The sequence below is a fragment of the Haliaeetus albicilla genome, chromosome 25, assembly GCF_947461875.1.
Source record: "Haliaeetus albicilla chromosome 25, bHalAlb1.1, whole genome shotgun sequence".
Classification (NCBI taxonomy): Eukaryota; Metazoa; Chordata; class Aves; order Accipitriformes; family Accipitridae; genus Haliaeetus; species Haliaeetus albicilla.
Window position 1 is genome coordinate 10,743,246 of NC_091507.1, and position 13,177 is coordinate 10,756,422.

A 13,177-nucleotide genomic window follows, 5' to 3' on the forward strand; every position below is an offset into this window, starting at 1 on the left:
TCATTCCAGCACAGCCAACCCACTTCTGCAGATGCAGCTACCAATTTCTGCCGTGTCTTTTCTTTCTACCAATTGCAAAGTTGCTGTAGAAGCTACAGGAGATGAATATCAGTATTTTGTGAATGGGAAAGAATTGTTGTGTTTTCTTACATCCACTGAAAGAAAAGTAACTGCATCAGGTACTTCACCAGTTGATATCAATTTTTAAATTTTTTTTTAGGCTTTGGCTCATCTGCACTTAATAGACTATATAGGAGAGCAGACAGCTTTGTTAATAAAGGTATGTTTAAAATATTTATAGTTTTTTTTAACAAGTAAGGAGAATAATTTTACTCTGATAGAATAATGCATAATACTTTCATTCTGAATTTGATGTTAATGATTGCATTCCTGCATCAGCAATATCAAGAAAGCATGTCATACTTTGGCATGCGTGATATTTAATACGTATGTATCTTGTCCACAGCCAGAATAAACATAGCCACAGATGCAAAAGGGAAGCCTTTTCTGTAGTCTAAAAACCCAAAAAATACAAAGGTGAAAAAAGTATAAACAGTTAAAGGTGAAAACTCACAGTCATGCAGTGTATTTCTTGTGTGAAATCTGAGTATTAGAAATATCGGTCTTTGCATTTCTATTTGTTCAAATTTTCTTGGAAAAAGAATGGTAATTGTGTTACTAAATGTTGGGCTATTTTCTTTAAGATGCTTTACCTATCTCAGAGCCTAAGGGAATAATAAATGTTGATAAATTAGAACTGTGAAGAATGTGCAATTATGCTGGGGACACACACACAGAGCAACACTGATCTCATCAAAGTTGTAATTTGAACTCTCACAATTCCAGGTGGTTCCTGAGGACCAGCGCTTGGCAGTGGCCATCATTTTAGTGCTCTGGGTGTCTGCCTTGGCCTCCTCCGTGATCGACAATATCCCCTTCACAGCTACAATGGTAGGGTCTGTGTGGCACTTGCACATCCTCCTCCTGGTACTGACAAGTGAGCTGAGCTTGCTGATTATGATTTGCTTTTTTTTGATCTCTGCTGTGTAGTTTACTTTATCCCCTGAGACTGAATCATTATTACAAGCTTATTCATACCATTTAGGCATCTAACTGGCCATTGCTGCTAGCAGCCACAGTTAGCTGTGGAACTAGAGGCACTGTTTTGGCTGCATTTTTGCACTTTCCCTCTTATATCCACATCCGTAGCTGAAAAGTAAAATTGTCTTTTTGATGGAAACTGTCACTATCTATCCGCTGCTATTGATGTTTTCTCTCTATGTGCTGCATAGTTACACTACTGCTTTTTTAACACCTGAACCTTTTATTGGTACCTTACTTACGTAATTAGTTTTAAACCCAGCAAATAATGTTAAGCATAACAAATGCTTATCAGCAGCTGAGTTTTAATATCAGAAAAGTATCAAATTATAACAAATTAGGGCATGATCAGATAGGTTTATTCAATCAAATTCTCTGTTTAAAGTGCAATAATCCCTTCATTATACCATTGGGATGATTCATTGTTACAGCTTGTTCTCAGCTAAGTATAGTTTTTCTGCACCTTTTTTCTTGCATTGTTATTGGATTGTCACGTCCACCCTTAACCTGTGTCAAGGTTTAAGACTCTTCTTATGGGGCATATGGCAGATTGGACAAATTTGCGACTGCTCTATAATTATATGTTAATATGGTATTTTGGTTTGATTACCGTGGTGTTTCCTGAGGAATGATACTGATTTAATAACAACAGACTGCAAGTCACAGGCATGAAGGGAAAGATTGGTTCAGGATGAGTCACCTCCCAGCAAACACTTGAGGAGTATTAAACAATAATGCAGAAATCTTAGTTTAGCCTCATATCCAGCTAGTCTATAAAACTGGCTTGGAGCAATACCAAAAAGCACTTGTATGCACAGGGACCAAAAGGTCTTTTACAGGTTTTGAGAGAAACCCTCTTTTAAAGGAGTGTCTTTTGTGGAATGGGACTGAAATGCAGGCATCTTTTGGGATGCCTGAAGACCACTTGTTTTGTATCTTTGAGGGAGGGAAATACAGATGGGCAGGAAAGGATCCTTGCCAACATTTTAGACATTTAAAATGTGTATCTTTTTCATTCTGTTCTGGACTGAACCTAAGAGACTGCTACAATTTTTTTTCTTTAAAAATAGGCAGAGAGAGGAGGCAGAAAAAAAGAAAAATGCAGGCACATTCTCACCTATGCAAAAGCAGTCATTAGCTGAGGTGTTAAGATGTTAAAGTGTTATATGGCAGACTAAAGTCAAGACCTAGCACCATCTCGCTCAGTGAATGGGCTTGCACTTTGGTCTTTGTCATTCTACATTAGAAAATATTTACAGAAAATTCCTAAGTAACTAAGGCCCAAGTTCTTATGTAAGATTCTATAAAATTTAATTTAAAATTCTTTTTGTTTCTTTGGCACTTGGTTCCTACTGTTAAAACAAGCAATATTTTGTTTTGGAAGGCTATTTATCACTATATATGTCAAAGTTACAAAATTCTGATGAGGAGTATTACATATACTGAGCCCAGGTCTTTTGTAGAATGGCTTTTCACTGATCGGGGTCTGAGTGTGCGTGTGTAATAAACACACAGTGCAACAGGTATTTCTTAGATCTCCTTTTATTTATTGACTTGCTGTTTACAGAATCAAGCTGTAATTATTAATAGCAGATAACCATCCACACAGCAAATTCACTTATTCAGCCACATAGTTCACTCACACATTCACAGTTACCCTGTGGGAGCAGCAGCTTGGAGGTCAACCCCAAGTGTGTACTCAGAAGATCATACTGACACTCTTCTATATATAAGTTTGGTTGCATATGCCCTAGTGATATAGGAGTATGGGGCACCTGTTATGATGTAGCCATGAATGATCCTATCCTTTCCTGGTAAAAGGTTCCAGCTTCACAGCTGACCCTGCATTTATAATAATGGAAGACAGATATATTGAGTCCCTCCAGGGCTCCATAAGTCTCCTTCATTCGTGAACAAAGGTCTACATGACAACGGGGCCATCTCTCTTGTGATTTTTGTAGTCATAGACTTGATGGACCAGGTACTGGGTAGGCTTGTGGGACCCATCAAGTTCCTTCCATTTTTTGAACTCAGAGATACAAAAAATCTGGGTGGTTTCATAAATATCAGCTATATGTTCTGACTGAGCAAAGAGTATTTGGAGGATGGCATCAGACCTCTGCCAATAGTGGATTTGCTCACCCCAAGGTAGTTAACCACTGACCAATACAATTGAGGGGAAGCCAGGCTCCCAGGGTGACAGCTTGTTTGACTTGTACAGGGGTAGGGATTCCTGAAATATCATGCAGAGATGATGAAAGGCTTGGTGGCAGCTCACAGTCAAGGACACCAATGGTGTCTCTTCTGCATTAGAAAGGTGAGTATACCGTGATTTTTGTCCCATATGCCAGGGATGAGATAGTTGTGCCAGTCCTAACTCTTCTGGTTGTGAGCCTCCAGCTGACTGTGGTCAAAACTACTGTGATGGCAAGGGTGTCTAGAAAGTCATACTGCTCTGTTCCTTCAGGGGTGGGGAGGTGCAAGAAGACAGGCGTCAGTTCCTTCATGGGATGTTCCCAACACTGCCTCTGTGTTGCTGGATAAGGTTTTCCATTCATGCCCTGCAACACTATGCAGTGCGTGTTGTCCAGACTTGGAGCAGGGAGATGGGATGGGCTACACACACTCAGTGTAGTAACTCAGAAATGGCATGAGAGTGGACAGAAGTAAGGGTTCCAATGTGAGGTGACAGACCCCACTGGGCTGAAGACAACATAGATAAGAGACTCTGCTCCAACTCTTTCAATCTTATTACACCATGTTACTTTCCCATGTAGAAGTAGCCCAAATAATTGATATGTAGAGTATTTTAACTCAGGACCTGCCTGAGAAATGGAAGAAATATGGAATTCCACTATAGCCTGGAATTCCACTATAGCCTGAGGCTTGACTTACAAGGCACGTAGCTGGAGGGAAGAAAAAGAGAAAAACCTGCAGATAGCTCTGTAACTGTGATACTGTGTTTCCTTAAAGCAAATCAAGTTGAAGTATGGTTGTCCAAATTTTCATTTCAGCTTCTTTGTACTAGTGGGATAATCAGATTCATAATGACTTGCTTTGTATATAAAAAAAATAAAAATGGAAAAAATGTGAATGCCTAATTAATGGATCTTGAGACTAAAAATTTCACTTTATCTGTATTTGGATAAAGCTGACTGGTCTATTTTAAGTTTCAGATTTGACAGCATTAAAATTTAGGCTGACTGATTCTTACCTTAACAGGATTGGAAAGTGGAAGCTGTAGATCAATATTTAAAAAAGGTAATTAGAATATGAATATATCTGAGCCAGCATTACAAAGAATTCTAGGAAATAAACTTTTATTAATTGAAGTAATGAAAACAGATAAGGAAAATGGTTTCCTAGAAGAAAATCTAAGCATTTTCAAGAGTTTATAAGTATCTGTGCAGACAAATTAGGATTCTTGCTTATCCTAAAACATAAACAAAACACATTATCTGCAGTATTAAGAACAAAATCTAAATATTTTCAGTTACTTTAAGATGGAAATATTTTAAGGTGCAAAATATTCATGTGTCGAAACATTTTGAACACATTGATACTCTTCAGCAGCCTTCAGCACCAGCATCATGGAGAAGACTTCTCCTTTACTAAAAAATTCTGAAATTACAAAAATCAGATTAATTTATTATTTGAAGCACCTTACCCTGAAAATACCTTTTCAGTGCAACACCATTGTTGGTCAAATTCTTCTTTGTTCTAGATAAGAGTAAATCTGGCATAACCCCACCATCAAAAATGTCAGTAGCTATTGGAATTCGTGTACTGAGGTCACTAAACTGAAATCTCTGCAAAGAGCTCAGAACACAGCAAGAATTTTATGCTACAGAGGATCCTGTAGAAAGATAATTGTGTACAGTAAACACTGGAATCAGTTTCTGAGGGCACTTAGCTCTTCGTAGGTTGATTTACTGTTTCTGTCTTGGTGAAATTCTGTTTGTGTTGAACTAAAGTAAAGCCTTGGAGCCACACAATTGCTTGTTTCATATAATTTGTCCTGAATGCAAAGATCATGAGCTGCCCTAAAACAAAATGAGGAGATTGAAACTTGCTTGATGAACCATAATCCCAGGACATTTCCCTTCTCTTTAAGCATTGGAAAGTGAAGATCCAGCTCCCTAATTAAATAGAAGTTTATACGAGTGAGTGTTTATTGCACTTCATTGCATAAGCATGCCTGGCAATTGTGATAGCTGTCTGCAAGTGACAGAAAAATCGATCATTTCTTGTCAATATGTAAAAAATGTACTATAGCAAAATATTTTAGAATTATAGCATAGAATAGACTATTTCAGTTGGAAGGGACCTACAACGATCATCTAGTCCAACTGCCCAACAGCAAATTCAGGGCTGACCAAGTTAAAGCATGTTATTAAGGCCATTGTCCAGATGCCTCTTAAATGCTGACAGGCTTGGGGCATCTCTCTAGGAAGCCTGTTCCAGTGTTCGACCACCCTCTTGGTAAAGAAATGCTTCCTCAAGTCCAGTCTGAATCTCCCCTGTCACAGCATTCCCACGTGTCCCATCACTGCATCCCAGGGAGCAGGGATCAGCACCTCCCTCTCCACGTCCCCTCCTCAGGAAGCTGTACAGAGCAGTGAGGTTGCCTTCAGCCTCCTCTTCTCCGAACCAGACAAGCCCAAAGTCCTTAGCCGCTCCTCATAGGACATTCCTTCCAGCCCTTTCACCAGCTTGTTGCCTCCTCTGGACACATTCAAGGATTTTTAAGATCCTTCTTAAATTGTGGGACCCAGAACTGCACACAGTACTCCAGGTGAGGCTGCACCAACGCTGAATACAGCAGGATAATCCCCTCTTTTGAGCGGCTGGTCATGCTGTGTTTGATGCCCCCCAGGGTGTGTTTTTCCCTCTTGGCTGCCCCGGCACACGGCTGACTTGTACTGAGCCTGCTGCCGACCAGCATCCCCAGATCCCTTTCTGCAGGGCTGCTCTCCAGCCACTCCTCTCCCAGTTTCTACTTGTGCCTGGCATTACTCCATCCCAGGTGCAAAATCTGGCATTTGTTCTTGTTAAATTTCGTGCCATTGATGATTGCCCAGTGCTCCAGTCTATCTAGATCCCTCTGCAAAGCCTCTTGTCCCTCAAGAAAGTCAACAGCACCTCCCAGTTTGGTATCGTCAGCAAACTTGCTAATGTTGCATTCAACTCCTGCATCCAGATCACTGATAAAGATATTGAACAGAACTGGCCCTAGAATTGAACCCTGAGGAACACCACTGGTGACCTGTCCCCAGCCAGATGTAGCCCCATTCACTATAACCCTTTGAGCCCTGCTGTTCAGCCAGTTCTTCACCCAGTGAACTGTGAACCTGCTCATCTCATAGTTAGACAACTTGACCAGAAGGATGCTGTGAGGGACAGTATCAAAAGTTTTACTGAAATAATAATAAAAAAAGCATCCACTGCCTTCCCTTCATCCACAAGGAAGGTGACCTTATCACAGAAGGATATCAAATTAGTTAAAAAGGACTTTCCCTTTGTGAAGCCAGGCTGATTCTGCCTGATGATTGCATTGTCCTTTAAACGCCTTGCAATAGTACACAGTATAATCTTCTCACCATTTTTCCAGGAACTGAGGTTAGAGTAACAGGTCTGTAGTTCCCTGGGTCTTCCCTCATGCCCTTTTTGTGGATTGGAATAACGCTGGCTAACTTCCAGTTGGCAGGGACCTCCCCAGACTCCCAAGGCCTTTGGTGGATGATCAAGAAGGGTCCTGCCATAACATCTGGTTACTCCTTCAGTACTCTGGGATGAATCCCATCAGGCACATGGACTTGTGAACATTCAGCTGATACAGCTGGTCCCTTACAATTTCAGTGTCCAAATTTGAGTTTGAAACATACTTTATGGGAAACTCCATTAATTCTGACTGCATGTAAAAGACTATGTTGCCAGCAGGAAATCTAATATATAGGTACATCTGGGAGTTGCTTAAAAAACACCCACAAAATGTTCTGTGCATAAACAATTCATAAACCAGGAGCTTAGTTATTAAGTCTCACATATTTTACTTCTTGAATGACAACGGTTTTTTCATGTTGGGTATCCAGCTTTCTTTGTCTGAAGAATAAATGTGGTGAATCATGTAGTGACGCTCTATGTGTCACTCTGTTAATCCTCTGATATTTCTCCTCCTTTTTCAACATGCTAAACTCACAATGACATTCCTTGACAGGCAGACTTATTCGTTTTTAAGGTCTGCATTTTCCTAGTATTGTCATTTAAATAGTCATGGATTTCTGCCCTTAGAATGTTAGGTGACATGATTTTATTACCAGTATGCTCTTTAACTTAATTGACATGTTTTATCAGCTGTATATGCTGGAGACATCTGTTTATATTTTTCTTTTATTACCAGAACTAAAAATATAGCCATAGTAAATCCCCGTTTTAGCTGAGTTTAAATACTATTTCTATATAGGGCAACAAACAATTTCAATTAACCACCTGGCTGGCAAGGTGACTTAGTCTCTGACAGGTCTTTGTTAGAAACTGGATAATTTTTGGCCCACTATTTATTGCCTCTAAAACTATCAGAGACTTTTCATTTGCAGTACTGAATGTTTGATATGTATCTCCTGTTCTTAGTGCCAGTTTTATTTTTGGATCTTCTTTGCCTTCTTCCCTAGCAGTGTTTTCTATGACGTCCTGCATTTCAGTGCTTGATAAAAGTGTAAGACTGGGCCATAGCTGTCTGCAGAGACAGACCAATTGTCAACAATTTAGGAAACTACAAATAGTTTGTTTTCTATTAATGCATATTCTCTGCAGTTTTCACAGAAGACGTCTTTACCACATGCAGTTCTTTGCAAAGTGTGTGCGGTGAAATCCCATGGTGTAGAGCAGCAATGAATCTCTAAAATTAAGATGTAAATTGCTGTTTCATATTCATTTTGCGCAAATAGACAAAATGGGCAATATGACATGATGTCTTCTACTGCGTTGCACAGGTGTAGGATAAACTTGTCTAAGCTACTCTTCTTGTACAATGGGGGGTGTGATTACTTGTACAAGTGTTGACTTTTGGAAGCAGAAGTAGCTGGGAGACCTTCAGTCTGTTATGAGTCTTCTGCCGTCCCAGGAGGAGATGCTCACTGATAGAGCAGGACCAGTGCCCCTCCTCTTTGGTCTCCTCTCTGCATAACCAGGGTCCAGCTAGTAAAGCTAAATCATCATTTCTGTTTGTATTTCAGAAGAAGGTCTTCACAGGTTCAAAAGAGGTCTTCCTTCTTCTTCTCCATGACTGGTGGAATGCCATGCTCATGAGAAGGTTTTATTGTAAAAATAGGGGAATAGGATAAAGGTCTTGATTCGACTTGTTCTTTGGTAATTTGGAGTCTTGGAAAAGAGGCTGTGACAGCAAGGTGTGAAAATGTTAACTCTTTGATCATGGTTTTGCATCCAAAGGAGATGTGAAAGCAAAATGTACAAGATTCTTCATTCCACTTTTGAACAAACAGGACTGGAAGGAACAGGGCTTGAGAGGTGTCAAGTAGAGCCCCCTTTGTTAATTTGACAACAGAACTGTGATGTGCAAACATCACTACCTGTCTCTTTTAACAAAAAGGGACTGCATAATGCAATATAAATGCAAGGATTGTTATGAGAAAACTAACAGTATTTTATGAAATTTATCTTAGTAGTAATTGGTGTATATAATTCTGGTCAAAAATCTCTGTTTTCTCTTTTTCAAAGCCTTAATTTAAAATAAAAATTGAGCTTCCTTTCTTTTTGATTGTTTCATTTGGCTTAAGTTTTCGGGATGTTAGAGAGCTGAGAGGGACAAAAAGAAATACACTGTCCTGCAGAATCATATTTTCTGAGTCTGAATTAATTTCTAATATTATTAATTGTTTATAGATTATATTTTCTAGGGAAGGTGGATAATTTATAACAGTGATAAAATCCCATTCCATTTTTAAAAAGCTTGCAATACTGACTTAAGATTAAAAACAGTGTGAAAGATGAAAATATATACATTTCCATTTTTATTCTTTTTATATTTGTAACATATCCTATGTACTTCCACAGTATATGGTATAAACAAACATTTTCTTCACAACGGTGGATTTTGATTAGGATAGTTATGTAGACAAATGTGCCAACATCTGTAGACACTAGCATTGTTCTTTGTGCATCAGCTTACATCCTATTTATATAATACACACAACACCCTATACAGAATCAAGATTAATGGCTATCTCCCTTCTGTATCAAGTCTTTGAGGACACTCTCCTTTTTCCAAGTACAATCAGTATTTCTTACAGCCATGTTTTTCATTTTAATACCTGTAGGCAGATAGTCTTACAATGAGTAGGTAAGGAGGATTTGGCTTTGCTCTATTGAGCTACATTACTCATTTTATCTAAATCCTGCCAAACAAGCAGCAATGTGTGGTGCTTCAATATCGAACTTTCTAGCAAAATTGGCAAGTTTTCAAGAAACTAATCAAACAGATTTATCCTGGTAAGACTGTTGAAATAAAGGGTATAAGAAATGAAAGCTGTTTTCCTGATAAGACATTATTTTTCTCCTTCTAATATTGATAAGGGTGCTGTTTACATAATCTGAAGAGGGAATAATGAAGGAAACATGAGGCTTCATAGGCTTTAACTTTTGGTTTCTTCTCTGTTGAGGGGTAGCACTTTGTAAACCTATGAAAAAATCTGCATTCCAATATCAATATCAAGTTAAATCAATATGACAGATACTTGTACAATATGTATCACAGCCAACTATACCCCAGTTTGCGAAGTATCCTACTTTGGAGTGCTTTTGGTGCTATTGTAAATACTTATGGCTTGAATCAGAAAGAGCTGAAACCAGGACAAGAAACCTATTCAGTTTTTCAAAAACATTGAAAACTGAAGTGAAAAGTTTCCTTCCTTTATATTTTGCAAACCTCTTTATATTTTGCATTTCTGTTTTTAGCACTCAGATTAATTATAACAGTAGATGAAGCTGAGGTTTGAGATATTGATAGTGCAAAATTGTTGCCTAACATGTAGTTGCGTGAATGAATGTGACAAAAAATGTTAAAGGTGGTTTGGGGGGAAAACAGAGAGGCAGGTTTCTTTGTAACTGACCCTGTGCATTGATCCTTATCTATTTAAAATGCAAGCACTCAAGCAATGAGAAATCTCCATTGGCTTTAATTGGTTTGCAACATCTTTTCAAAAGTTCTTGCTGGTGATCAAGCTTCTTAATTTCTTCATGGTTTTTTGAGCGGAAGAATTCTTGGGATGGAAATTAGAACAATCTATTTGCTTTATGCTTACTTTTAGATCAAAAGAATTAGATGCAAGTGACTTTCGGAGACTCTGTGGCATGCAGTTGCCACACAGGATAATCCATAATGTTTGCAAAAAATTAGTGTACATTATGGATCAACTAAATATTTCTATCTGGAACACTAGAAATTTAACTGAATATTTTGTATTCATCTTTCATCTGGTAATTCAAAACTGAAACTTATGGTACAGCATTCTTTGTTAGAAATACTTATTATTTACAAAGGATATATGCATGTTAAATCTAACTCAAGCATATGTCAGAGCTCCGTAGGACTTCCATTACCTTTATGACTTATAACCATTATTCCCTTTATGACTTATAACCATTATTCCCTCGTAGAGATGAATTCATTTAAATAAGGGAGACATTCAGATTTAAGTGTACACAAATATGTATTGCTAAGGCATGTTTCAATATTTTGTCTCTTGCCACAAAACCAGACATTTATGGGAGCAGAGATTCCTGATCTAGTCCTACTGCCGGTTAATGCACTTACAAGCATGACATCACTGATGATAATTTTAACACAGATGATTAATTATTATGAAGCCTTTTAAAAAGAATTCACACTATTTCTAAGTGGATGAAAAGCAATGCTAAGTCAAGGAGAGAACAATAAAACCAATGGGGTCAAGTGCATATTTGGGCCCTTAAAGTACTTGGTTGGGTTTAAAAAAAATTCAGAAATGGAAATTCAAACACATTACAGAGTTGCACCTTCTCTTGAAAAATTGCCATGTATCTTTGTGTTTAAAAGAAGACACAGTGAGTTGAAAACTTTGCTCTGTGGCCTTCTTCTAGGGGGTTTCTGTGTCTTCAGTCAATAGAGTTTTACGGGACACTGAGAGCTCCTCTTGCTGAGCTCCTTTGCTAAACAGAGAACCAAATTTTCTGATGGGATTATTATGCATATGTGGCTGCAAATACCTAGCAAAGAATTACCTCATGGACTTTCTGTCTGGGATCTCTGTTTTGCTTCTTGCTTCCCCTGTCCTTCACAGTTCCAATGGTTCTCACCGGTGGGGTGTGAAAAAGGCATTACTTGCTCTGCACTTGGGAGCTGGCTGTCAACAGCTTTAGGACTGACCTCAACAGCAAGAAAATAGGATTATCATTTTAATCTCCTCTGCCTAACCACCTTCTCTGTGCTGGGCAGGACACACACAAGGAGGAGTCTAATTTAAACAGATGTTGCTAGTCCGCACAGTTCAGGGTTGTGTCCTGCAACAAGTGAGTTACCGTAGTACATCAGGATACTTGCAAATAACTCTGAGGAACTAAATAATCGGTTTTGGTTCTCAAACTTATATAGTAGGAAAAACTGTTTTATTTAGATTGAGCAAGATAGCTTATCCTGCGATTTCAGTATTTGTGTTTAAATTTTGTTTTATGTTGAAACACAACATTGTTTTGACATACATATAACTCCAGTTTGAATTACATATCATGTTGTAGCAGTGATGGTTTGAGAGAAACAAAGTTTGTGGGGAGAAATGAAATCTTTTGTGACTGTTTCATGGGAAAAAACAGGCAAGATGTTGGGCATGCTGACCCTTCTTTAGGCTTTAAAAAAGAAATAGACATCTTCAGGCAATGTACAATTAAAGAATAATTGTTTAGACATTAACTTATCTAGGTTAATCAATTAGAGGACTTCAGAGGGATGATTAGCACCACCGGCAGGAAGGATGGGGAAAGGGTTGTAATTCTTCATAAAGCCTATATATTGTTCCATACCAAAAGAACACACAGTTAGTAAAGGTGAGCATCACTCAGCCATCAAAGTGAAAACATTTTTCAGGAAGCAGCTGTTCCATCTCTGAGATCATACCCCTTGAGGGGGACCTGTAAAATACATTCAAATGACAAATTGGAGGATTAAAAGTCATAACTCCATTCACTACTGAAAATCCTGGACTCTGAGAAAGCATTAATTTTAAGGCATATCACAGTTATTTCCACAAATCCCTTCCTGCTTGATCTCTTGCTGTTCCATGTTTGCTTGTTCTTTCTCTTTCCCTTTTGGTCCCATAAACCTCTGTATGTGTTAAAAACAGGTTAATAACATTATCACCTCTCCCCTTGCCCTGCCTTGTAGAGACCTTCTCTCTACAGGTACTGATTACACCTTTCTTTCAAACCATGTGGTTACACAATTAAGGTGAACTCAAGCCAGTTTTTCCCAACTAAGGTGAAAGTTGTTTAGCTTTGAAGGGTGTTACTGACTGACATCTAGTGCTACTAGAAAGCCTGCCTGCTGTATTTTTGGCCTCTATACCAATTGTCTAATGAAGTCTATTATGTCTCCTTGCAAATCTCACTTGACTTTTCAGGGGTTTTATTTTAATTGCTAAAGTGATTAAATGAAATTCATAAAACTTGCAAATATTTCCCAGTGAACTAAATCTACATTGTCTGGTAAGTATAATATTAGAATAAAAAGTAAAATAACTCACCTCTGCTTATGAATTCAGAACCCTGCCACATTGATCTTTCTCAATTTTTCCCTAAGAGATCAGATGCTTTTGATTATAACAAGGATTCAGGGATTTTTTAGTTAGTGACACATGATCTACAGCCATCTCGATTGTGAAGGACTGGGCATCTCTTACAGCTGTCTCCAGCAAGAAGAGGGGATACAGCTCTGTCCTTTAGGTTTTGAGAAATGGAGGCGGAATTAATTTATAGTCACTGTCAGTTCCCTGTTGAACTAGAAGGATCTAATAGGATGCGCTCATAA

At 38.4% G+C, this 13,177-nt stretch overlaps 1 protein-coding gene across 4 annotated transcripts in view; it reads left to right on the forward strand.

Moving 5' to 3' along the window:
* Window positions 1-13,177, forward strand: part of OCA2 (OCA2 melanosomal transmembrane protein) — a 219,637-nt gene that overhangs the window by 146,726 nt on the left and 59,734 nt on the right. For all 4 annotated transcript variants that reach the window (XM_069769977.1, XM_069769978.1, XM_069769980.1 and 1 more), the window contains 2 exons: window positions 221-280; window positions 847-951. In XM_069769977.1, coding sequence (XP_069626078.1) covers window positions 221-280; window positions 847-951 — 165 coding nt within the window. The remainder of the gene's footprint in view (window positions 1-220; window positions 281-846; window positions 952-13,177) is intronic.